Source organism: Haemaphysalis longicornis, unplaced genomic scaffold (genome assembly GCF_048455015.1).
Source record: "Haemaphysalis longicornis isolate Haplotype H1 unplaced genomic scaffold, Haemaphysalis longicornis Haplotype H1 scaffold_19, whole genome shotgun sequence".
NCBI classification, from domain to species: domain Eukaryota; kingdom Metazoa; phylum Arthropoda; class Arachnida; order Ixodida; family Ixodidae; genus Haemaphysalis; species Haemaphysalis longicornis.
This window is the reverse complement of record NW_027526288.1, coordinates 6,742,549-6,770,083: the sequence shown is the minus strand read 5'-3', so window position 1 is coordinate 6,770,083 and position 27,535 is coordinate 6,742,549. Positions and strand designations below refer to the sequence as shown.

Sequence of the window (27,535 nt, the reverse complement as noted above, 5' to 3'; positions counted from 1 at the left end):
ATTTGCTTTTTTCCTAGATTACATAGTTTATCTGAGCGAAGTGTGCGTTAAAAGTAGTGTCAGTACGATTCTAACGTGGCAATCATTCGAATGAACTAAACTTTTGTTTTGTCTGCATTGCCCCTTTAAGGAAGAAATTTATTTTGTAGTTTTGATGTCTGCTTATGCTCATTCCAGGGTATTTTTATATGTCGACATGCATTTATATAAACACTCTCATGACCCTAAGTACTGTGAAGTGGCGGCAGTAGCTTGAAAAATTCTCCAGTAAAGCATGTTGTTGAGCTAGTTGGTTCATCGTACTTAAAAGCTCGTTAATTCGGATTTCTAAGGACCGGAAAAAATGTCCGAATTAACCGAATGTCCGTATTATCGAATGGTCGAAATAAACACAATAAATGCAAGTTTTTTTTCTACATACCTTTATTTTACGAAGTAATCGCGTATGCTTGTCTGCTTTCGAGCAGAAATTCGCGCGGACACAATTTTTCTGAGCCCTTCAAGGTGCTCAGCAACGGGAACAAAGCCACAAAATGGCACCGATGGCACCGCCAAACCTACACGCGAAGAAAAGACGTTCAACCAGACTCAAGTCAAGCCAAGTCGATAATTGATGTCCATGGCGATGCTGCGTTTGAACTTCACTTTTGTTCCGAATTTTTCTTTTTTTCGTTTTTGAGCCTCGCCAGCGGCCTGAAAGTCGCCGAATTATCCGATTTGCGGTCAAATCTGTCCGAAATAACGAGCGTCCTGTCTCATAGAGTGATGCTTATATTTACAGGGACCAGATGACGTGTCCGAATTAACCAATTTTCCGAATTAACGAGAGTCGAATTAACGCGCTTTTACTGTACCTAAAATTGCGCATACGGACGGGAAAAGGAATAGTAGAGGCAGGACGAGCTCAGACTCAAAACTAATTTATTGGAAAACTGAACCTGCTAATATAACCACACCAGCACATGCGCACGCATGTCACCATCCTTATCACATGATATAACGGTTTAAAAAAAAGTTTACGGTACATAATACAGTCACATCGAGAAAAAGGTAGCAGATAGCTTTCCTAGGAAGAACTGAAACTAAAGCGTGGCAAACTGTTCGCATGGCGACACAGTGAAACATCCCCCTCGCGAGGGGCACGATCAAATGCAGAGCATTTCCGGGGGCGCACGACGTTAAGTAGTTTGCGTTACGTTAATGTCGTTGCACTTGTGGCAACTGCTGACGAGAGAGCGCTCGTCAGCAGTAAAATTGGGCCCATCTCCCCACGAGGGGGACTCGAGTAAATGCGTCGCATAGGGGGTGGGTGTATTGCGTTAACGTTTAGTGTTTGGGGAGTTGGTGGTAGTGAATGCGTTGTATCAGCAGCTTCTTGACGTAATTTGAATGAGTCAAGGATATAAGGCTCGTTCGTAGCCTCCCATTCTGTGTCGGCTTTGTGGCGCAGTGGGTAGAGCACCATGTACATTTTTTTAGTATTTTAGTATAGTATTTAGGATAGTATTTTTTTTATATAGTGTAGGGGGAGGGGTGCGGACTACGACTACGGACGTCAACGCGGGTGACATCGTGAGTTACTGAAATGCTCTGCATTTAAAATTCATACTTATTTCCATACAAAGATGCGGATGGTTCACTCACACACTGTTCACGATGCTTTCGAAGGAAGAAGGCCTCGATAAATTTCCTTGCTACCTGTTCTCGGCTTTTTCTCAGTAACTTCGTCTGAGTCAACACCGGCTCGCATGGCTTGGTTTCGCAAGCTACGCAGTGGTGCGGAAGGTGGGAGTCCGTTTGTTACGCATACCCAGCTGGTGTTAAACGGTCGTTTAGACAGCGGCCCGTTTGACCGATGTGCACTCGCCCGCGTGGGAGCGCGATCATGTACAGTGCTCACGGATTGAACCGCGACACTGCGAGCGTGTGGCTTGCCGTACATGCAGCGCCGCCCATGGATGCCCGTGGAAGCTAGATGTTGCATCGTGGTATACAACGAGGATGAGAGCGTTTTAACCGTAGGTTTGCTGCTTCCAGTTGCCAATAAGCGGGGCCCACCGCGGTGGCTCAGTGGCTAAGGCGTTGCGCTGCTGAGCACGAGGTCGCGGGTTCGATTCCCGCCCGCGGCGGCCGCTTTTCTGATGGAGACGAGAAGCAAAAACGCCAGTGTCTGCGAGATTTCGGCGCACGTTAAAGATCCCCAGGTGGTCAAAATTAATCCGTAGCCCTCCACTACGGCTCGCCTCATCGCCTGCGTTGCGTCGGCGCGTTAAACCCTACAATCAATCAATCAATAAGCGGGGATGTGGTTCCCCGCAGCGATAGAGGTGCGCGGCGAGCCTGGAGCGCAGGAGCGCGTTTATTGCCCGGTGGTAGGCGTCCGGCGGTCCGCGCTGCCAATTTCGCGACATCGTCTGCTCGCGCGCTCTTCTTACGCGTGCCCTTCCAATGCGACACAGATAAAACCATTATACCATGTAAGCAACTACATTGTATTAAAAAGGTAAACTAAGGCACTAAAAACGGCAGTTTACATTATACTTACGCAATGCCTAATGACCGCAATGGTACCGGAATCTTGGAAGAACGCGAACATCATCCTAATCCATAAGAAAGGCGACATGAAGGATTTGAAAAATTACAGGCCGATCAGCTTACTGTCAGTCGTCTACAAGGTATTTACCAAGGTAATCGCCGACCGAATTTCTGCAAGCTTAGATTTCAGTCAACCTAAAGAACAAGCAGGGTTCCGTAAAGGTTATTCAACAATGGACCATATTCACACGATCAATCAGGTAATAGAGAAGTGCGCTGAGTATACTGAACCCCTATATATAGCCTTCATAGATTTTGAGAAAGCATTTGACTCGGTCGAAACTCTAGCATTCATTCAGGCATTACGGAACCAGGGGGTAGATGAGCATTATGTAAGAATACTAGAGGATATCTACAATGGGTCTACAGCTACCATCATCCTCCATAGGGAGAGCAGTAAAATACCTATAAGGAAGGGTGTCAGACAAGGAGACACAATCTCTCCAATGTTATTCACAGCATGCTTACAAGAAGTATTCAGAACGTTGGATTTGGAACAGGTGGGAGTAAGGGTTAATGGAGAATACCTCAGTAACCTCAGATTTGCTGATGACGTTGCCTTGCTAAGTAACTCGGGGGACGAATTGCAAAGCATGCTTTCCGCACTGGGCGAACAAAGTAGAACCGTGGGCCTGAAAATTAATATGCAGAAAACTAAAGTAATGATCAATAACCTCGGGACAGCACAGCAGTTTGAGATAGGCGGCGAGGCAGTGGAAGTGGTAAGCGAATATATCTACTTAGGCCAAGTTGTGACCCCAGATCCCAACCATGAGGCAGAGATAATTAGAAGGATCAGAATGGGGTGGGGTGCATATGGCAGGCATTCTCAGATAATGAATAGCAGCCTACTATTGTCGCTGAAGAAGAAAGTGTATGACAGCTGCATCTTACCGGTACTCACCTACGGGGCAGAAACTTGGAGGCTCACTAAGAGGGTTCAACTTAAATTGAGAACGACTCAGCGGGCAATGGAGCGGAAAATGATAGGTGTAACATTAAGGGACAAGAAGAGAGCGGAGTGGGTCAGGGAGCAAACTGGTGTTAAAGACATATTAGTAGAAATTAAGAAGAAGAAATGGACGTGGGCAGGGCATGTAATGCGAAGGCAAGATAACCGCTGGTCATTAAGGGTAACAGAGTGGATCCCTAGAGAAGGCAAGCGTTGCAGGGGGCGGCAGAAAGTTAGATGGGCGGATGAGATCAAGAAATTTGCGGGGATAAATTGGTCACAATTGGCAGAGGACCGAGGTAATTGGAGAATAATGGGAGAGGCCTTTGCCCTGCAGTGGGCGTAGATAGGCTGGTGATGATGATGATGATGATGATGACATTATACTTGAGCGACGAAATTCCAATTCGTATCTTTAAGTTTGCGATGACGTTTTGGTTTGCACGTGCACAGGGCACGACTAGTGACGCGAATCATTCCCCGTGGCGGGAGATACGGTTAACGCTTAGCTAAAATTCTTTCTGCCGCTGACGCTCCGGTTGTGCTAAGCGGGCCGTCGGGAGCACAGTGGAGCGTCAAAAACGGTTAGCTAAAACTCTCTAATGTGCATGAAGGCACGGTCACGCTTATCTGAATAAAACGAGCGTCTGCACGAAGGAACAGCCAACTTTATCCGATGATATAAACTAAAAAAAGAGGAGAGCCGATGAAGTACTAATGCACCGCACCACACGCGAACGTGCCTGCAAATGGGTCTTCACTCTATTTTTAGTTTACATAATGGCATAAAGTTTGCTGTTACTTCGTACAGGAGTTTCTTTTGTTCTGATGAGCGTGACTGTGCATTAGATGAACATTACTGTGCTGCATTGGAAGGGCACGCGTAACAAGAGCGCGCGCACATGATGTCGCGAAATTGGATGCGCGCAGCCGGGATACATTCGGCGCACAAACGCGTTCCAGCGCTCCAGGCTCGCAGCGCCCCGCTGTCGCTGCGGCGAACCACAGTCTCGCTCATTCGCAACCGGAAGCAGTAAGCCTACGGTCAACCCGCTATCATCCTCGTGGTATACCACAATGCAACACCTAGCTCCCACGGGCATCCACGGGCGGCGCTGCATGTACCGCAGGCCACGCGCTCGCAGTGTCGCGTTTTAATCCGTGAACACTGTACAATGATCCCGCTCAGATGTGGGCGGGTGTACATCGGTCAAACGGGCCGCTGTCTAAACAACCGTTTAACACTAGCTGCATATGCGTAACAAAACGGGCTCCCACCTTCCGCACCACCGCGTGGCTTGTGAAAGCAAGCTATGCGAGCCGGTTTTGCTCATACGAAGGTGCTGAGAAAAAGCCGAGAACAGGTGGCAAGGGAATTTATCGAGGCCTTCTTCATTGGAAAGCATGGTGAACAGTGTGTGAGTGAACCATCTATATCTTTGTATGGAAATGAGTATGAATTTTAAATCATTAGATCATGTGATAAGGATGGTGACATGTGTGCGCATGTGCTGGTGTGGGATAAGCAGGTTCAGTTTTTCAATAAACTGGTTGTGAGCCTGCGTTCGTCCTGTATCTTCGTCTCTTTGTCCCGTCCGTATGCGCAGTTTTACGTATAAGTTGGAAAATTTGGACGCGTGACGGACGGGCGCTGTTCTTTCATATGTGGATATTAGCTCTAACCTTTTCAGTCAAACGGTTTTCCGGGCTATCGTATATTTATAAGTGCGAACACAATATTATTCTAATGATTACATTTCAGACGACGAATAGGATAGGTTTAAAAAGGTTACAAAAATGGTTATGGGCGGATTAGACTACATCCTCCGTGAGAGTCCTTTAGCCCGCATATCAATACGCGGTCTTCGAAAACGCCCAACGAAACAAGGCCCGCTGTTTTGCACAGCTCCCATGCGACTTTGCCCGAATAAAGTAGTTCGTTTTTTGGGATGATTTACCAGTTTCCTTTCTAAGTATCTTGCTCCAGCAGCCGCTGGTGACTCAAAGATTACCGTGATTGCTGTGTCATCCAGTTCGTTTGTGCTATCTCTCAACCTCTCCAGTCAAGGTCATTGGACGCTAAACGAATACCTTCCCTATAAAAGGTTATTGAACAGCAGAGTAGAATCTGGAGTGTAGAGTAGAACATGGTACATTGATACAGTAGTATTACGGAGCAGTTATCCATAGTGAAGAGCACGGACTTCATGATTTGTCTACGCATGAAAGTTGTCATACATCCGTTATGCATATAGAGTAACCCGAGGAAGATTCGCGTGTAATCCGTTCTTCGCCTTACTACAGGGGGCGGATCAGTGTTTGTGAGCATTCCTCGCGTACAAATCACCGGTCTTCATATCGTTTGTTCCCCAGAATGTCGTGTAAAAAAGTAATCGCCATGCATGTCTTTTTTTTTTTGCGTTTAAGAGGGGCATGGCGGCAAATAACAACTTTGTTGAATTTGAGAGAACTAGCCTTTGGTAGCTCACTCAGCTCAACTCTACTAACGATACACGCTTTTGTAACAGAAAGAAACGCTAAGAACATAATTTTTTTTTTTCAAATTTCTTTCCACATTGACGTAATAAGGCGAGGAGGGACGAAGTATCTGCCGGGATAAAAAAACACGTTTATAAGTGTGGTAACTGAACGTTGGCCTTCAAGTGATGCGATTAGACGAAACTAGAAGCCTCTACAATCGCCCAAATGTTTTTCTAGGCTGTGGATTAAATCAATGGGTGCCAATCACGCAAACAGGGTTCTGTGACGTCGTCGAAAAATTGCGAGAAACTTGCGAATATTTGTTTGAAGCTTGCGATAATATTGGTGTCATTGTTGTGCACGGGGAGAAGGCAGTATTTTAGCGAACCAAACGTATTTTATTTTCGAGACCTCATTAATGTGCTTGCTAGATCCGAATGCTTCCTGTGTCTGTTTTGCGTTACGCAGGCGCCAAACCCCTCCGTCGCTCGTCATCTTCCTGACCCACGTCTCGTTCGAGGACCGGCACCACGACAACTGCCGCATGTTACCAGCGTCCGTGCTCAAGTTCCCGGACAACCGTCCTCGCTCAAGCCTTGGATACGGAGTTTCAATTGTAGGGGTTTTTATAATTATTTGCTGCATGTTTGGACACGTGAAACGTTCGCACTGATGTTCGGCAATTTTTACTCGGAGGCGTGAACGCGCTCCAACGAAGGCGCATAGAGATCAGCCGACGAAGGGCCAATAGGTGACCGGTAAAAAGCGCAAAGGCTCATGGGTAGGTCGTCTGCTCCAGCCACTTCCGGTTCAAGATCTCGCCTGGCCTCCCGTACGCCGGAGGCTTTCACGCGCGTGTGTGCGTGTTGTTTATTTGTCACAGGGTGCTTACCTTTCAGAGGAGTCCCTAGTAGGATTCATCGTTGCTATTCATTGAATGTGCGATGCATGAGCGTTTTTTTCTTCGGTGGAAACAGATAAACATCGAGCAAACGCGCGCATGAAAGCCGCCGGCCTACGGGAGGCCTGGTGAGCTCTCGAACCGGAAGTGGCTGAACTCCGCGGGTGCAGACAATGTACCCATGAGCCTTTGCGCTTTTTACCGGTCGCCTATTGGCTTAAGGTGTTCGGGGCTAAATACATGTGCTGATAATGACGCCTTTCAGCTCGCGTTTATTTGCTGCCCGAGACTGGTCCGGCACATGTCCTGCAGGTTCCTTAAAGGAGCCATGAAGAGAAAATACAACTTCGTTTAAGTTAAAAGAACTAGGATTCAGTATCTCACTCAGCTCCATTAGAGCCACAAAAGATGTTTTTTTAAACAAAAAAAACCACAAGTATTTAAAAACTTTCAAATTTTGTGCCCCAGTGACGTGTTATGAGCAAGAGTGACGTCATATGGGCCAGCAATAAAACATAATTTTCAGTGCGTTAACTGCACGTTAGCATTCAAGTGATGTGGTCAAATGGAACTACAGGCCCCATTACAGACGTCCAGTCATGTGTCGTCGCGACAGGTCAGTTAGGCGGCCGCCAATCGCACAAACAAGGTTCCGTGACGTCATAGAAAAGTTGCGGGAAATCGGCTAGGGGGTCGCGACTGCTTCACACGTTTTCTTTAATATCTCCGCTATTTGTTCGAAGATTGCGATGATATTGGTATCACTGTTATCGGGACTAAGCAGTCCCGATAACCCAACTTGTATAAACCCAACTTGTATTTTGTCTTCATGGCTCCTTTAAGGCTGCGGAGCTGGGTTTCAGCGGGGGAGGGGGGTGGGACGGCTGCACAAAGTTGTCGTTCTGTGCACATATGTGTGACGCCCTCCATGGGAGCTTCCGTTGGGCAGCAGAGCACCTGTGAAGGCGGTTTATGTTCGTACTCCGGTTGGTAAATTTTCCTCGCAAAAAATAAAATTCGCGTAATGGTTGCACGGGCTTAAAAGCAGGTGAAAGTATGCGACGGAGTTTTCAAGCAGGTGGAACACGGAACGACATTGGAAGACAGAGACAGAGAATGCGTTTAATGGTAAAGGTGAGCTTGGCGTACCCATTTTATTTTAGCTTGCTATGCCACATGAGAAACAAAACGAAATCTATGCATTAAAAAAACGTGAGGTCATGCCCACAAATTTTCAAACGCATTGTCAGAACTTGGCGGTGAAGTTTGTTACAACATTCGTCCAAGCGGGTGCTCTCCAAATATTGTACTAGAAGAGATTTGCTAGTCCGCACCTCTTGGCGTGGTTTCAACCATGCACCCAAAGATGCCTCCAGTTAAAGGCCTACGTAGTGCGGTATACACAAAGAAAATTGAATAGCCTGCCTTTTAACTGTGATTTTTGAGCATATGCAGATGACGTGCTCAATATCTGATCTTACGTCTCATTTGAAAAAAAGTGGTGAAGAGTCCTGCTGGATCTTGAGTACAAAATGCCGTGTGTATGTCACGTTCAGACGCAGTCCAAGTAGTACAGCGTCCTTACACTTGCTGGGCCCAAAAGGCATCTTGAAGCTGTATTTGGGGTTAGATCCAGAGGCGCATATCAGCATCAGTCCAGATGCGCAGCTGCGTTCTGCAGGCAACCCAGTGTGTGAGGGTTGCCGCATCCTTTCTTGCAAAAGGAATTGGTAGCAGTGGAACAGAGCGGCTGTGGGCCGATCGATGGGACTGTATTATCAGCTGCAACACTACGGGCGACTCCGTAGCGAGAAGAAAGCCATCGAAGTTTCGCCCTCTGCCGCTTTTGTGTAGCTTGGAGGTGCAGGAAATGTATTCCTGTCACCTGTTGTTTCCCCAGTGATGCTAAGTGAACGAGTTCGAAGCGGCAATCGGAGCAAAAGCCAATGTATTGGGTGATTGCTTTAGGGTAGAATTAAAAGCATACCGCAGCACAGCGAGCTCGGTAGCCGTCGTTAACGTCTTGTGATAAGTCGTTAGCTAGTTAATGTCCACGCTGCCACGTTACAACACGCACGTGCGCGCGACAGAGGCCTAGTGCTTGCAGACCAGGAGGCGGCAGACACCTACTTTGGGGTTCCACAGTAGGCGTGGTCCTCGGAACGCAAAGACAGATTGGCAGTGTATTCGCTTACAGCCCCTTTAGCCCTCTAAAGTTCCCTTTGGAGAGTGGAGTCATTGTTGGGAGGAGGCCTTCACAGACGGCGTCTATAGCTTTAAAGTCGACAGGTCACCCATCACCTATCGGCAGGTGAGGTTTTTGCACGCCTCTTTCCGCCCTTCTTCGAATCGCCAGAAAATTCTCACATACGGCGTCAGCCACAGTGTGTTTCTTTGGCAGTTTCCCTGCTTTACTCCCCAACCTCCGGAAGCGATAAACAAGTACAGGAAGATGTCATCAGCCAAATTAAAGGTACTTCCAAGAAGCATCACCGGACCCAAACCACCCTTACAGAGGAGAAGTAAACCACGAGTTAGACAAAGAAATAACTGAATCGGAAGAGGAGCCTTGCACAAACTGCGTGCACAGTAAGCACCAGGACCAGACGAAATCACTAACGAAATCCTCAGAAACCTAGAAGACACTTCAATAACAACCCTTGCAGCACTTTTTAACGGATACTGGACCACAGAAACACTACCCAAAGAATGGAAACACGCAAATGACACGTCGATACCGAAACTAGGAAAATCCCTCAAAATCGAGAGACTAAAACCAATATCACTAACGTCATTCCTGGGCAAGCTACTAGAGCACATAATATGTGCGAAATTGACACAGCACTTATGCAGACTCGAAATCGTACCACTACTCATCATAGGTTTTCAAGCGGGGCTCTTCGCACAAGATATACTACGGCAACTTAAACAAAAAAATATTCCCCCCAGCAAATCACTTTGACACAACAGCTATGCTATCTAGACCTCCACAAAGCGTTTAACGTCAAACACACAGCTATTCTAAAGGACTTACAAGAAACAAATACCAGAGAAAGAACTTAGATACATGCAAAACGTCTCACCTTGCAAGTCAGAATTACTCAGGCTTCTGCTCAAAAGAAACAAAGAGAACACACCTCCCCAGATTTCCCTCCACATTCAGCAACATCAGATACCCATAGTTAAAACATTCAGAATACTAGGATTGCACATACGAGCGAATCGCTTAAAACACAATACGTGGCGAGAATTTCTCAACATGTGCAAACCAAACAATATGCCTCATGAAAAGAATCACCAATCGAAAAGCACGACTTAAGGATGACGACCGGATTCGCCAGATTCAAGCATGTGTAGTCAGCCGAATTACGTACTCCATCCCCTACTTCCATCTAAGCACCTGTGTAGGAGATGTCAAGTCAGACACCGTAACACTACCAGCTAAGGGTATTCCACAAGGGGTCGTGCTGTCTCAACTCCTCTTCAACTTAGCAATACTGAACACCCCAAGAAACAAATCAAAATGCCCACATTAAAATACACGCTATACACTGATGATATAACGTTGTGGATACATGGAGGCAGCGATGCTCACATAGAACTGGCACTTGAAAAACGGAGTAAAGGCAGTATCAAAAGCTGCAAACGAAGCAAAACTACCTGTTTACCTTGCAAGTCAGAACTAATCATGCCTCCGGCCAAAAGAAAGAAAGAGAACACAGCTCCACAGATTTCTCTCCACATTCAACAACATCAGATACCCATAGTTAACACAATCAGAATACTAGGATTGCACATACGAGCGAATCACTCAAACACAATACGCCTCAACAATCTCTCAACGCATTTAAACCAAACAATATGCCTCATGAAAAAAAATCCCCCATCGAAGAGCAGGACTTATGGAGCGAGACCGAATTCGCCTGATTAAAGCATGTGTAGTCAGCCGAATTACATACTCCATCCCCTACCTCCATCTAAACACCTGTGAAATGAAAGCATTAAATACACTAATTAGAATAGCATACAAAGCCGCATAACCAATACCATTAGGAAAATCTAACGCCAGACTCGATCAGGTAGGCATATATAATGGCGAGGAATTAATTGAGGCACACTTATCCAATCACAGTCCGTAGCACCAAAACTCCCTCAGGTTCACATATACTAAAACCGCTCAGAATCAACCCCCCGGCAACAATAGCTGAAAGAGCCCATTCCACTAGAAATAAGATACGATCTAACAATAAAACCACCACCGAAGCAAATGCACCCAGCAAGTCACCAATACAGAAGAGAACTTTGGGCACAATACCTTCAAAAAAGATACCCCCAAGCCAAAACACCCTCCTCGTCGATGCCGCCGAATACTGACATAAAACAGCATTCGGCATTGTAACGAAAGGCACAGACGAACCACCATTGCATGCAATGACCACCCGCACGAAAAATCCAGCCGAGGGGGAAGAGGAAGCTACAGCCGCAGAACTGACTCAACGCCCCATGCCCCCCACAATAATCTCAGATGACAAAACCGTTATTGGAAATGTTGTCCCGGGCAACATTTCATCCCTGGCACTGAAAATTCTTCAGAAGAATCCCCCCCCCTCACCCCAGTAGACATACTTGGACACCAGCCCACGCGGGACAGGAAAGGAACAAAACCGCACACTCTCAGGCTCGAGATCTTACCCTGCGAGCTGGAGTGGCGCCCGACCCATCCCACGGGGCAAGGTCATCCAGAGACAGTATCCTTAACTGTACCGATGTTACAGAGCATTATCGCTTCTGGCGCCGAATGCTAGCACCGCACACTCGGGACTCACAACAGCCCAAGAGCAAGGGTGAAGACTCATACAAACACATACCCACACCCAACCCACCTGCACCTAATCCACCCAGCACAAGTCCCATCCCCGAAGCGCACCTTCTGCACAGCCCCAGCCACCCTACCCCACATTCTGTGGGCCTGCCTGCAAAACCCCTATCCCCGAATCACCACAGCTGAGCAGTGGAGAGAAGCACTGGCATCCTACGATAGGGAGGTACGGATGTCACTGAACGCAACGGCCGCCTCGGTTGTCGTTGGGCTGATAACAACGAGCACCAGCTTCTTACGCTAAAGACAAGCTCAGTTTAATAAAGTCTATTTTCTCTTTTTCTTCACAACCTCCGTGCTTTCGTGATGCTATTGATAGCGTCATCAAAGGACGAGAATGTGCGAGCGCACTCTTCGAACACGGCGATGAAACCGTTCTAGTTAACAAACAAACTGAACTGAACGGACGACCGACAGGAAAAACGTCCCAGAAAAAACTGGAGAAGCTTGCAGTAATTCGCGCAAGGCTTGAACCGCAGCGAAGATGCACGATTTCTTTCTACGTGAGCGGTGAAGGACACATGCGATTCCTGTCTCTACGTCGCTGGTGATACTACACTCGGTGACAACTTAAGAACGGCACCGGGAGTTGCCGCTTTGCCTTATCACCGTAGCCGGATGTTTCTCCGCGCGGCGCAAGTAGGGCGTTATCGGGAATATTTTGAACATGGCGTGAGCCGTTCCCGTGATTTTTTGGACTTAATATGCTGATAAACGACTCTAGTGACGACAAACAAACTGCGTGAGGCAAGGCAGACGATATCACACATTCATAGCAAACCCCTTTCAAAACGCGCGCGCACTGACTTCGCGGGTCCGGTACTTTGGCGGAGTGATACACTACATGAGGTGGTGCCATTCTTGAGTTGTAACCGAGTATAGATGTCTTCTGCTAGTCGTCTCTTCGCTACATTGTCCGCCGCTACCCGCACTGGGTAGGATCACTGTTGACGGTGTCCTCGATTAGCAGCACAGTGCGCCTTTCGGTACTCGGCTTTTTCCTCGGGGGTGCTCACTTTCTGCGGCCTGCCCATGTCGAGAACTGCCGACGGTGCAGGTCTTCTTTGTACGTGAGCAGTGAGGGACACATCACCACTGGGCGATCCGGGGCCGCTGGGTGGTGGCCTCGAGGCACGCACTCACGGGCGCACGGTATTTTTTTGGTATTTAACGCATTACACTTTACACGCCACACATTACGGCCAGCTACAACAGCTTCGATGTTAATATAGTACGTTTGCATATGGTTGCTTCCGTGAGACTCAATGTCTGTAAACCAGGCCGTAGGCGTCAGTAATGTTGAGAAAGCCATGGTGACGTCAAAGGCGCATGACGTCCTTCCCCAATAAAGTCCGGAATGTCCAAAGGGCGAGGTACCTTGGCATGATTTTTTTGTTTCCTTATGCCGGATGGTGCGCAATAACGTCTTCTGTCCGGATGAGTGGAAGCGGCCTTGCGCGAATATTGTTTTCCTGGTATTCAGCAGTGTGTTTGAAGCGATATAGGCACAGACAACGCTGAATAAAATGCCAGCGTGTCGCACTGTTGCGGCTGCGAATTAAGCCTTTGGGGCACACGGGTCATTCGGGCCAATGTACTCTGAAATCCAAGAGTTGTGCCATGCAAGCCTAAAGTTACCTGTGTACTTTATGCCAATAATAAAACATGGAGTAGCAATGTGAGCCAACTTTTTCGAGACGTTCGAGTTTACTATTTCAAAGCACACGCGAATTGAGCTTGTTATCTGCAATATTTTAAAGAAAGCACCACAGCGTGCGTAAGAGGTCGTAAGAAAACAAACGATCTGTGTGCTTTTGCAGGGTTGAGTTTGGATCAGTTCCCGCTTATTTTTATCGGCACGTGAAAGTTCACTTGGTCTCTTATTTGCACAGTGCTCTTTCGTTACGTATTACGGCCAGTCTGGAGAAAACGTACTTCCCTTTTCGGGATTCCACGTGTCAAGTCCTTGTTTCTCACCTGGTCCGGCTTGTCCGTTGCTTCCGTGCTTGTTTAGGTGGTTTCCCTATTTGAGGCTTGGTCCTCGGAAATCCAACCGAGGGAACAAAATTTGAATACCTTGAAGCATATCTGCAACCAACCATGCCCGAATATGCATCTGTTAGAAATAAACGTGCTCTAAAATCCACAAGAGACCCCTGCCGGAATCCCTTCAGTTTGCAACCAAGTACTGAACATGTTTTTCTTCCGTATCTTGAAACTTTGCAGTTACAAGTGACGTCTTACTTAAGCGGCATGCAGGACCAAGGCATGACGGCGGCCATATCATTCACTATGAGGGGTCACTTTTACAAGCCCAAAGCCACCCCTAAACCCAGCGCCTCATTGTTTGCGCCGTTCTCACCTTGTGAAGACTTCTTTGGCATTGCCGACGCCGAGCCACATCTGGTAAGAGAGAGAGTTTACCTGATTAGCCTAGCGTAAGTTTCAGAACAGTGGGTTTTGTATAACAATAATTCGCAACGCAATAGAACATCAATGCCGAGTAGAATTTTCTTGAAAAATCGCATTCACGGGAGATTCTTTTTAGCGCATTACGGTGACGCCTGAGTTCCGCCTTGCCACCAAACGTGAGAACTGGGCGATGAGGTAGTGACATCGCTAAATTTACTTGCAAAATGAAAATAATTGTCAAAACCACGAAGGTTGCAGGAAGGCAGGAAGGCAGGAAGGTTGCAGGAAGGCAGGAAGGTTGCATTCAGCTGTACTTTAAGAGTCTATATACAACTTTCAGTGTCAGAGAGATTGTACGTTTTTTGTATAGTATTGTCATATAAGGGTTGTTATATATTTAAATAAAATGCTACAGCGCGGATAGAAACAATGACACAAGAAGAAGACAGGACTAACGCTGTGGTATTTTTGTGTCCTTGTTTCTATTCACGCTGATGCAATTTTTTTTAAATTAACTACCAAATCGCCCAGCAATACATTTTGTTATATTGTTTCTATATTGTATGTTTTGTGTAAACTCTCCGTACAGTTTGTATACACAGCTAACAGCAAATTTAGGTGTGCCCTCTTTATCACCGGACCGAGCAGTGAGCACTAGAGGGAGTGTGTGCGCCAGCTGCATCAAAACTATGCAAACCTAGCCGATAATCTCACCAGCGGCTCTGGAGAGACTAGCGCGCGATCGTAGCCGGCTCGCCATTGAGGCCTACCAGCACACGAATGGGGCAAGACGACGTTACGCGGTATAGCGACGGTTTAGGGTCTTGACAGGAAGCGCACGCGTAAGTCGGCCTCTTACATGGGAAATAACTACAAAATACGACGTTATCTCAATATATCGCGTTGAAGAGACAAAAAAATCAGCGCCCTTCCATTCTGTGAAGATGGATGACCTACGAAGCTATACTCGGTTACAACTCAAGAACGGCACCACCTCATGTAGAGTATCACTCCGCCAAAACGCCGGACCCGTGACGTCCGTACGCGCGCGTTTTGAAAGGGATTTGCTATGAATGCGTGATATCGTCTGCCTTGTCTCACGCAGTTTGTTTGTCGTCACTGGAGTCGTTTATAAGCGTATTAAGTCCAAAAAATCACGGGAACGGCTCACGCCATGTTCAAAATATTCCCAGTAACGCCCTACTTGCGCCGCGCGGAGAAACATCCGGCTACGGTGACAAGGCACAGCGGCAACTTTCGGTGCCGTTCTTAAGTTGTCACCGCGCAGACGATGAAGCGCACGAAAGAAACCACGTTTGTTTGCAATTGCGATTGATTGATTGATTGATTGTAGGGTTTAAAGCGTCGACGCAACGCAGGCGATGAGGGGCATCGTAGTGGAGGGCGCCTGATTAATTTTGACCCCCTGGGGATCTTTAACGTGCGCCGAAATCTCGTACACACGGGTGTTTTTGCTTTTAGCCTCCATCAGAAAAGCGGCCGCCGCGGCCGGGAATCGAACCGTTGACCTCGTGCTAAGCAGCGCAACGCCTCAGCCACTGAGCCACCCCGGTTGGTTAATTGCGATTGCGCATACTTCCTAGCTATTATAAGTTGAATGAAACTTGGAAGGACTCGAGATATATTCTAGCGAACAAAAATGAGGCTCTCTGTTTCCCTCCTGCGTCGGACGCATCTTACTGTCTGTAACAAAGAGGCCGATCGCCTCGACCAATGAAGACACCAGACAGGTGGCATTCGGCTGTTTGACGTCCACGTGAAAGCCTCCCGCCAGCACACCGGACGTCATCAGTGAAGGAATGAAACCTGTACTCGGGTACAACTTAAGAACGGCAACGATGATGATGATGATGATTGCTATTGGTTTCCCCTTTGAAGCGGGGGGATGACATGTCATCTTACCAAAAAAGACTGATATAACCATGTTTTATACTCTTGGTTTAATACTAGCGCCGCTTAGGGCAGGCACTAAAGCTTATTAGGCACGAAATACTTTTTTTCCCCTGTTACAGGTGGTAACTGTCCTAGACAATATTCCCCTCTCTGCTTTTCGTCCACCAGCATTCTAATCTTCTTTTCGTCCCCTCGACAGCTTTGAAGTTAACTTCCCCTGTGATACCCTTAAATCCTAGGGCTTCTGGAAGCCCAATATTCCCTTCATGTAGATTTGGATGGATACCCTCACATTCTAACACTATGTGCCGCATAGTTTCTGTTTCTTTTCCGCAGAACACGCATACCCCATCATTTTGTGAATACTTCCCCACAAAACTCTTAGTTCGCAGGCAACCTGCTATAGACTCAAAAAGCAAAGCACTGCCCTGGGAATTATCGTAGAAATTTTCTTTTCTGATGTTCAATTTCTCAGCCCTGTACATCTCTAACCACGTTTTAGCTTCCATTTTTTCCCTCCATTTATTCGTTTCAATCTGCCTTGCCTGTTTTTTGGTTACCTTGGCTGTTTTCGATTCTCCACTGTTATTTCCGTATTTCATCGTTAACCTTCTAGTCTCCCTCGGAAGTTGCCGCTGTGCCTCATCACCGCAGCCGGATGTTACTGAGCGCGCCGCAAGTAGTAGTGCGTTACTGGGAATATTTTGAACATGGCACGAACCGTTTTCGCAATTTTTTGGACTTAATATGCCTATAAACTACTGCAGCGACGACATACAAACTACGTGAGAAAAGGCAGGCGGCGATATTACGCATTCATAACAATCTCCCTTCAAAACGCGCGCGCCCGTTGACATCCGGGTCCGTCGCTTAGGTGGAGTGATACCGCACATGAGCTGTTGCCGTTCTTAACTTGTTCCCGAGTATAGAGCTTCGCGTGCACGCCCCCCCTCCCCTCCTCCCTTTCCTCTCTCCACTCCACGCACGTGCACGCATCAATAGGCAACCGCTTATGTGCATGTGCGTGCTTCAATGTGAAAGACACCGGCAGATAACAGGTTTGAAAGAGGGGTTGGCGGTGCCAAAAAGTAACGCCGGAGCGGCACCGAGTCAAGCGGCTTCACAGGATTGAAAAGGGCGGGGGTTAGACGTGTGCTGTTTCGCAGTAATACAAATTCGTTTAATTTGAAAGAACCAGCTTTTGGTAACTCACTCGGATCTATTCCAGCCACAAAAGACGCTATTTTAGGTAAGAAAAACACTCGCGAAGCAGATAATACTTTTGATTTTTTCGCCACAGTGTCGTATTTAAAAGTGGTATCAGTGCGGTTCTATCGAGTCAATCTTGCAATTGAATCAAACTTGAATTTGTCTCGCGTTAAAAGTGGTGTATTCATGGGAGGTGTATTCATGGGGCAGAGGAGCATTATGTAAAAGTACTAGAGAATATCTACAATGGGTCCACAGCTACCATCATCCTCCATAAGGAGAGCAGTAAAATACCTATAAGGAAGGGCGTCAGACAAGGAGACACAATCTATCCAATGTTATTCACAGCATGTTTACAAGAAGTATTCAGAACGTTGGATTGGGAACAGGTGGGAGTAAGGGTTAATGGAGAATACCTCAGTAACCTCAGATTTGCTGATGACGTTGCCTTGCTAAGTAACTCGGGGGACGAATTGCAAAGCATGCTTTCTGCACTGGACGAACAGAGTAGAACCGTGGGCCTGAAAATTAATATGCAGAGAACCAAAGTAATGATCAATAACCTCGGGACAGCACAGCACTTTGGGATAGGGGGCGAGGCAGTGGAAGTGGTAGGCCAATATATCTACTTAGGCCAAGTTGTTACCCCAGATCCCAACCATGAGGCAGAGATAATTAAAAGGATCAGAATGGGGTGGAGTGCATACGGCAGACATTCTCAGATAATGAATAGCAGCCTACCATTGTCGCTGAAGAGGAAAGTGTATGACAGAGGCATCTTACCGGTACTCACCTACGGGGCAGAAACTTGGAGGCTCACTAAGAGGGTTCAACTTAAATTGAGAACGACTCAGCGGGCAATGGAGCGGAAAATGATAGGTGTAACATTAAGGGACAAGAAGAGAGCGGACTGGGTCAGGGAACAAACGCGTGTTAAGGACATATTAGTAGAGATTAAGAAGAAGAAATGGACGTGGGCAGGGCATGTAATGCGAAGGCAAGATAACCGTTGGTCATTAAGGATAACAGAGTGGATCCCTAGAGAAGGCAAGCGCTCCAGGGGGCGGCAGAAAGTTAGATGGGCAGATGAGATCAAGAAGTTTGCGGGGATAAAGTGGTCGCAGTTGGCACAGGACCGGGGTAATTGGAGAATAATGGGAGAGGTCTTTGCCCTGCAGTGGGCGTAGATAAGCTGGTGATGATGACGATGATGATGATGATGATTATGATGATGGTGATGAAAAGTGGTGTTAGTGTGGTTCTAACGAGTCAATCTTTCGAATGAATGAAACTTACATTTACTGGTCATTACCCATTTATTGATCGCGCATGTGACGTCACTCCGGCCCTTAACGCTTATTTCCCTCACTATGAGGGAAATAGATAATTGCAATGCGACTAAATCGCGAATTTGTTGGAAATTTGTGGTCATGCTACACAACACTCATCAGGCCTTCCACTCAGTGAAGAAGTACTATTAGCAGCGAAGCCATGGTGGCACCTCCATCTATGCATCTATGCACGAAACAAAACACGTTTGTTTGCAATTTCCTGTTGAGCACACTTTCTACTTAGTTGGCTGAGTTAAACTTGGAAGTACTAGAGGTGTATTCTATAAGACAAATGTGAGACCGCCTGTTTCCCTTCGTAGAAGCCCATGCTTTGACAGCAGACGGGAATACCACAAAATCGACCGCTTTATGGGCAACGTAATTAGGAAAAGAGAGTAAAAATTTGCACAATATTTGAGTTATCTGAGTGGCTAATTGTAACATGATGTTTTTTGGGGCTTCTTGTATTAACGAAACAGTTACAGCTGTTTTCTATAAACATAATCATCCCTCCGTATGGGCCTTGTCTTGTCTGGATGTCACTGCTACTGTACAGATCCCTATAGAACTCCTCGGCTACTGTGACTATTTCATCCCTATTTGTGACGGCATTGCCTTGCTTGACTTAAAGTGCATGCATCTGATTTTTCCCCACGCCAAGACGCCTCTTCACTGCTTTCAGGCTACCTCCGTTCTTTACTGCGTATTCGATCTTCTCCATATTATACTTCCGTATGTCAGCTGTCTTACGCTTATTTATTAACTTCGAAAGCTCAGCTAGTTCTATTCTGTCAGCTGGGGTGGAGATTGTCATGGTTTTCCATTTCCTAATTACATCTTTCGTCTCCTTGGAAAGTTTACCAGTATCCTGTCTAGCCATCGTGCCCCCGACTTCCACTGCACACTCCGTGATAATGCGTGTAAGGTTGTCGCTGGCTTCCTGCGTCGTAAACTCTGCTTACTCGGTCAGAGCTGAATCCAAGTAACACTGTTGTTCGCGGCGTACCCCAGAGGCTTAGAAAACCTCTGAGGTTTATATAGTCATAGGCGTTCGGAACTCGTGAAACGCTGGCGCTTGTGATACATCTTCCCGCTGTCTAGCGCAAAGAAAACTACTGCTACATTTGTGGAAAAATATACGTAATTAACCGGCAGCGCCCGCTTTCCTTTAGTGAAGGACGTCCGTTGGTTTGTTTTTTTAAACTCAAAATGTGGCAGTGCAACGCCGGCACGTGCGGGGAGAAAAGCACAAATAGAACAAAGCTCCCGCTGGCGCACTTTCAGGCAGGGGGCGCGCGAGCACTGTGAAGGCGGGAAATTTGAATTGAATGGGGTAGTAGCAGCAAGCGGATAACGGCGGTACACCCCATTACGGCGATTCACAGCTCTGCACTTCCCAACGTTTATAGAACCAAGGAGCACTTGCACTTCCGACAGCTTTCACATTGAGTGGAACGGCTGTAATTTTTTCCTCGGGCGTGCGTACTTCCTGCGGCCGCCCCATGTCTAGAAGTGGCGGGCCGCCGCCAGCGCGCGGGCTTTTCTGCGAAAAGGAGCGCATGCGCAGTAGCGGTTGTTGTCAGCTGGGGCGCAGTGGCGGCGCGTACGGTCAGGACGCATGCGCGGCGGTTCTGGAGTCGCGTCGAGGTTCCGCGGAGCATGCGTTGCGCCAGCTGTGGCGTTGTTAGTTGCTAGTTTGCTAGTGACGCAAGCCGCTCGTCGAGGTCTTTGCGTTAGCGCCAATCATTACGGCTAGCTACAACAGTTCCGGTGAGTCGTCTTAGGCGCCAGCTTTAGTCTGACGCACTTGCGCATGAGCACAACATGACTTCAATTGTTTTTGTTTGTTTTTGTTTGTTTGTTTAGTGACAGCTTTATTCTGACGCACTTGCGCATGAACACAACATGACTTGAATTGTTTTTGTTTGTTTTTTGTTTGTTTGTTTGTTTGTTTAGTGATCAGCTGTTATCTGCATTTATCTGCTGTTTCCGCTGTAATCTTTGTATTCGAAGCTCTGGCAGCACTTGAGCATGGTCACATGATCTGAAACGTGTTTTTTTTCTTTTTTTAGTGTCCGTGTCGATGTCGTCGGTTGTTACCGCTGTTTTTTTTCTTTTCATTTTCTCTCCTTGCTACCATGATGCCCTGCCTGTGATTCTTTGCGTTTATTTTCCTGTATAACAATGCCTCTTGGCGAATGTAGGTATGTTAATAAATCGATAATGTTTTTAAAGTTACCTAATTGGATGGAGACCTAGCAAGCATTTGCGAGAACCTGGAGACGCAAATTGTTTCGCGTTGACGCGGAAAATAGGCAGACGGACGTCGATTCCGACGGAGGTAGCTGTATATCGTTTCGCTGTAAAACGTATTCTACTTATAGGATGTTTATTGAGCTACAGTACTGGAATTAGTGGTGTTTGGTGAGCAGCTGTCACTCACGCTTATTTTGTACTTGAACACGCCTCAGACAAATGGAGACGTATCTAACATGTGCGTCAACCACCCTGACTCTGCGCAAACACACTGCCACGTTTTCTCCTCGTAGATGGTGGGTTGCCTAGATTAGACTGATGCCTTCACCGAGCTCAGGCTTCCTGCCAGTATGATAAAGAAGCTTGGCTCCCGGTCACTTGCCGCCTTGGTTAATATTCTGTGTTGAGTAAAAAGTGCAGGTCACGCTCTGCCAAAAGTGTTGATAATCCGTGCAACGCTTTACTCCATCCCTAACAGCTTTGCGTGGACTACAATTCAAGCTTCGGTTATGAGATGGACAAGCGAAACGTGTTTGCCTTCAACCAGACCACGAAGAAAATGATGATGTTTGAGAATGACTATTCCCTGACGGGAAAGGTAATGTGGGCATTTATAACGGTATTTTTGGTGTTACCCTGTTGTCTTCCTTCTGTGGCTGGAATGGAAATTCATGTTTGCGTAACAGAAACCGAATACGCCCTTCTACCCGTATTCGGTGTTGTGAGAAAGTTGCAGGCTGGTACAATTAGGAGGACGTCGACAGGCCTAAGGCAGACCTGGCTTCAGGAGTACCTATAGTTCATATCACAAGCCAGCTGCAGCACTGTGGAGGCTACATTGTTGTCCCCCTCAGGGCGCCTAACTCACCGCGAAGGAAGCGACAAAAGGCGCCGGTTCCTTGCGGTGCCAGTTGCCGAGAGGGGAGAAGGGAATGTCCTTTCAGGACCCCCTTCACAGCGGATTAGGCGCCCTCAGTGGGCGCACTATTGACAACAATGTAGCCTCCACAGTGCTGCAGCTAGCTTGTGATATGAGCTATAATTTCGAGCCGATGAAAGCTGACACACCGGGCTTAGTAGTAATATGCAGCATTTCGCGCCCTAAATGCGGGTATTTTTGAAACAAGAGATGAAGGGATGTGATAATTTACTCCTCCCAACTGTGTAGTCTGAATACAAAGTGCCTCCCAATCTCTCATTTCTAGCTCCTGAAACGTGCATCGTTTCGGCCACCGATCCACGTCTGTATAACGCATCATTTCATATAGGTTCCGCTTACACTGATGCCCAAGCTGAGGCCCCAACATCGGAAGCACCGCGCCATTGATTTTAAAGGGGCCATGTGGACAAAATACGAGTTTGTTTTATTCGAAAGATTGTATGTCTTTTAATTATCCTAGCGCTTGTCCGGTAGCAAGTGATGCCGTATTCACTGAGAAATTAATCAGTGTAGGTTAAAATTTTGATTCTCCCGCTAAATCATGCGTTTTGCATACGTCAGCAATGAAGTCATAAGCGCGCGTATACAAACGAACTTGCACTGCGTGATTCGGCTGCATGCAGCGCCGCTTGCCGTCAGTCTTCTCAGATGGCGCTACCATACTCATGCACGGAACGTTGTCTGCAGTTGCTTTGTTTTTTGACCGTATTTGCACCTGGCTTGTGTTTGTTACTGTAGAAAGTAATCGTTTCGTGAAACATGGAATATCCTCGACAAAGGGGGTCACGTAAGACAACGTCGCTTACGCCAATCGGCCAGTGCGTGTAAGACAACTCGAAAGCGGCGGACTGCACATGCTGTGCAGCTAAAATAAGCATAGTGCGCGCAGTACCAACAACAGTACGCATCGGCACTTCTATGTTTACGTGTGCTTTCGTAACTTACACTGTTTATCCCCCGATTCTTACTGCTACAAAAAGAATATGCCCTAAATTTAAGCGCACATAGCTCGTTCGGCAAGCCTATAAGCCCTGCCTAATTTGCGTTTACTTTTGCCGGCCGCCGCCAATCGCAGAGCTGGCTGGTATAACATCATAGGTTCTGTTGCTGGAAATGAGCTAGTGGGTCGCATGGCCATTCCCTTTTTCCCCATTTATGTAACTGATTTGAGCGAAGTGTGTGTTAAAAGTGGTGTCAGTATGATTCTAACCAGGCAATCTTTCGAATGAACCAAACTTGTGTTTTGTCTTCGTGTCTTGTTTAAGTTCTCTATAACAAAGCAGTTAGCTATCGCCAGCTTGCCGCTTATAATCACACATTCAAGAGGTCACCTATTACTACTACTACTACTACTACTACTAAGTGATTCGGTATGGAAAAGGAAAAAGTGCACTGGTTATATTATTGAGCCCATCTGGGGCCCACCTGCATACAACCGGGTGCGGGGATGAGCGGGACGAGGGGATGAAAGACTAGAGAGGAGAAAAAGGGGTGATGAAAGAGTCAGTGAAGGGGGAAGGCAAAAAAATATTGGCAGCATCTCCACTCCGTGGATGATGGCGAGGGTGCGGAGTACGGGGACTCGAAATGACATCCAATTTGCGCCCCGAGCGACATAAGATTTGTGACCCGACCTTCATTTGATTTGAGCCGTGAATATCACCTTGATTATTCCTCAAATGAAACTGCAACTCACGGCTAAAATCGAATTTCGCTTCATTTCCGCTCGATGGTTGTGTGCGCACGGATGGACGCGGACGGACATTGAGAGATCCTAAGGTACTCCGCACCATTACAGGCGAGGCAGTAAGCCGTTTGACTCTCGGCTACTAACACACGGTCGTAGCCCAATGGGTAAGACGACTGAAATAATTCTGTCTGGTCTACCAGACACAGGCTTGAATGCTGCCGGTGCCTGTGTGACTTCTTGCGATTGTAAATGCTACGCGCACGGACGTGGACGGACATTGTGCGGTCCCAAGGTACTCCGCACCTAAAAAAAAAGCGAAGCCTCGAAGCAAACTAAGCGCGAAGCAGCAGCAGCAACGGCGTGAATATCAGTCTGCCTTCTGGAGCCGCTAAGAAGTCACCTACAGTGCCAAGTACACCCCCACTTGAACGATTGTTTTAATTTAATGAGGAGATGGATGTGGTTGCAATGATAAAAGCTTTCAGTTGAAAGAGGGCCAAATTGCCACTTCGGACTACGGATGGGTAGCTTCTGTGAATTTTAGACCTATGCTTTGTATAATACACAGGAAATGTAGTAATGACTTTGCTTTGTACTATTTCTCTATTACGATTGTGCTATTATGCTTAAATTTGTGAACGGACGTGTTATTATGTACGTTGTAAATCGGGTGGCCGAGGCCCCTGTCAGGCCACGCCCGCCTTTAGTCTCAGCCTCCCCTTGGTTTTGCCAAGAAATAAAAATCAAATGATGAGGATTTTGTAGCGTTAAAGCTTTCTATAGCAGGATGTGATCAAAGCTTCACTCAAGAAAAAAACAGCGGGGCAGCTTCCCACTAGTGGCGTGAAGACAGGGCAAGCAGCGAATGTGGTGGTCCCACCTATATTATTCTTGGTTAGCTGAGTTCATGCGTGGTTATGGGCAGAGGCTCGGCCAAGTTTCCTGCGTGGTGTCGTCGTTAGCCCCCCGAAGAGCAATGAGCACTCGGTCATTAAAGCATGTACAATGTACGCGTGCCCACCGGCTGGGCGGTGTAGGTGCTAGAAAAGCAGAGGGCGCATCGGGACGAGCATTTACCATTGAGATTGGAACAATCTTCCTGCCAGCATTGCCGTTTTTACCAATTTCAGTCGTTTTAGGTGTATGATAGAATGGTGTCGTGATCTGATACCCTTAGCGTTTACGCCTTTGCACTGTATGTTGCCTGCCATTTTTTCGACCCACCCCTCATGGAATGGCCCCAAACGGGCCCTGAAGGACAAACAAACAAACAAACAAACAAACAAACAAACAAACAAACAAACAAACAAACAAACAAACAAACAAACAAACAAACAAACAAACAAACAAACAAACAAACAAACAAACAAACAAACAAACAAACAAACAAACAAACAAACAAACAAACAAACAAACAAACAAACAAACAAACAAACAAACAAACAAATAAACAAACAAACAAACAAACAAACAAACAAATAAACAAATAAACAAATAAACAAAAAAAATAAATAAATAAATAAATAAATAAATAAATAAACAAATAAATAGATAAATAAATAAACAAATAAATAAATAAAGCTTTTAACTCGTTCAATGGTCCCTATTTGGCTTGTGTGGTTTGCTTTTGGGATGCTAATTAAGAAGTTGATTAATGATGATGATGATGATTGTAGGGTTAACGCGCCGACGCAACGCAGGCGGTGAGGCGCGCCGTAGTGGAGGGCTCCGGATTCATTTTGACCACCTTAGGGTTCTTTAACGTGCGCCGAAATCTCGTACACACGGGCAATTTTGCTTTTGGCCCCCATCAGAAAAGCGGCCGCCGCGGCCGGGAATCGAACCCGCGACCTCGTGCTCAGCAGCGCAACGCCTTAGCTACTGAGCCACCGCGGCGGGTAAGTTGATTAACGTTTCGCTTGTCGACCTTTTGGCTTCACTCATTTCGGCATTATTTCTTTGCACCGTCCAAACTTTCCCACTCGTCGCAACAAGCCCGAAAGCGAGCCACCCCGCGACGCCTTTCCAAAGCCGCGCTCGTACCAGTTGTACCGCTCCTCCGGCAGATGGAGATACGAGTCCCGTCGCTCGGCGAGGCCTTCCTGCGGACGTTCCCCGGCCCAACCATGTGCTTAAACAGCATAGCTGTTAAAATTTCTCCGTACACACGTGTACCACGAAATCCTTCCACCCGACGTACTTGTTATGGCGTAGAAGCAGAGAAGACTGCTGCTGTTTCTTGACGCGGCCCAAGTTTGCTATGGTTACCTCTTATGACTCCAGTATGTACGGCCTCTAAAATGCGATTTTTATATAAGTATCGCATTTTAAGAGTAACCAATTTGTTTCCAAGAGTACATGCCCGTTTATTTTTGTACAACGACAAAAAATCAGTACTTTTATTGGTTTTTAAAATATTATGAAAAATAACTCGTCGGAACGACAGTTTGACCGACTTGCAAAGAGGTCTATAATTTAAGATTTTTGGATGCTGCGACACATACAATCAGATCTACAAGCCATGTAAGACAACCACGCTGGTATCGCAGTGATCATCATAGTGGTGTTCTTTTTTATTCACTCAAGTCTTTTTTTTGTTTCATGCATCTCCCCATTCATCCTAAGAATATGCATGAACAAAAACACGAATGCATTGTATTCAGCACCCCCTTCCCCCTGCCGTGATGGCGCACTGGGTAGGGGTTGTTCTGCTGAGGCCAAGAACGCTGGTTCGATTACGGCTGCGGTGACTCATTCTCAGATGAACCCCGAAAGCGAAAATCCCCTTGTGTAGAGATTTTTGTGCACGTTAAAGATCACCAGGTGGTGAAAACTAATCCAAGGCTCTCCACTATGACGGGCCACATTGCCCAGGTATAACGTCGCCACTTCAGCGCAATAAACCCCGCACTGAAACCCTTATTTGTGCTCTTTTATTTAATATTTTTTCTCTTTCCTTCTTTCTTTTTCTCCTTCCTATTCTCTATTCTGCTTTCTTCTTCACTTGCTGCTGCACCTCATTTATGTTAATTAAGGCACGCAGCACCGTGTCTACGCTTCGCAAACCCATGTTTCCTCTTCTTTCCCATGGCGCAATCTAGCTGTGCGCAGCAGTGACAGCCCACCCTCAGGTGCGGTTCGAAATCGCCGCCTACGACGTCATCTACGACCAGGGGCTGTACACGTGCCCCAAGTTTCAGCTGACAAGCTCACCGTTCGGTCGTGTGCAGACACTCGGACTGGTGCGAGACATGGCCGACAAGTTCTACGCCTCCCGGGACATGGAGAGCTGCCTCAAGCTCTTCGGTGAGCTAGTTGCCCGGATGGAATATGGTCATCCGTGAACGAAGCAGTTACTGCAGCTAGATGGTTCACTGCAAAGCCCACGCAAACAGGGGAAAGGCAGAACGAATAGAGCGCTACGAAACAGCGCCACGTCCTCGCTATTCTTCATTCAGCCCAGTTCTTGCTGCAGTTTCTACGGTTTTTGTTTCTCTTCAGTGATGAAGCGCAACCAGTATGCCAGTGAAAAAAGCACAAGTGGTTACAGTACACTGCCAACACTGGCTTGGGGTGGTTTATAAAGTTAAGAGGACAGACAGCCGATTATTGTCGAGTATATTTTCTTTATTCCCTAAAAAAGACATCACTTCAAATACCTTAACCGGAAATGATTTTGCTCCAGAAATTTTGAAATCGCAAGTTTGAGATCTACCAGCCATACGTGTCCCGCCAAAAGGAAAGCTGGAAACCATGACAGTGAGCTTGGCCGCAACATACTTTTAATGGCACGGGAGAATAAAATAAGTGTTTAAAGATTAGTCACAATAATCTGTAACCTATCCTATTCCTTCATGCCGTTCTTAAAGACGATAGTCTTTGTTGTGCTACTTAAACCCAGAAATTTCGGTCTGTCTGTCTGTCTGTCTGTCTGTCTGTCTGTCTGTCTGTCTGTTTGTCTGTCTGTCTGTCTGT

At 46.8% G+C, this 27,535-nt stretch overlaps 1 protein-coding gene across 1 annotated transcript in view; it reads left to right on the top strand.

The window, feature by feature from the left end:
- The window catches only part of LOC144166755 (uncharacterized), a 62,467-nt gene that overhangs the window by 2,873 nt on the left and 32,059 nt on the right, over positions 1 to 27,535 (top strand). The window contains exons 3-6 of the mRNA XM_077696245.1: positions 6,497 to 6,644; positions 14,035 to 14,214; positions 21,409 to 21,528; positions 26,662 to 26,866. Of these exons, the coding sequence (XP_077552371.1) occupies positions 6,497 to 6,644; positions 14,035 to 14,214; positions 21,409 to 21,528; positions 26,662 to 26,866 (653 nt within the window). The remainder of the gene's footprint in view (positions 1 to 6,496; positions 6,645 to 14,034; positions 14,215 to 21,408; positions 21,529 to 26,661; positions 26,867 to 27,535) is intronic.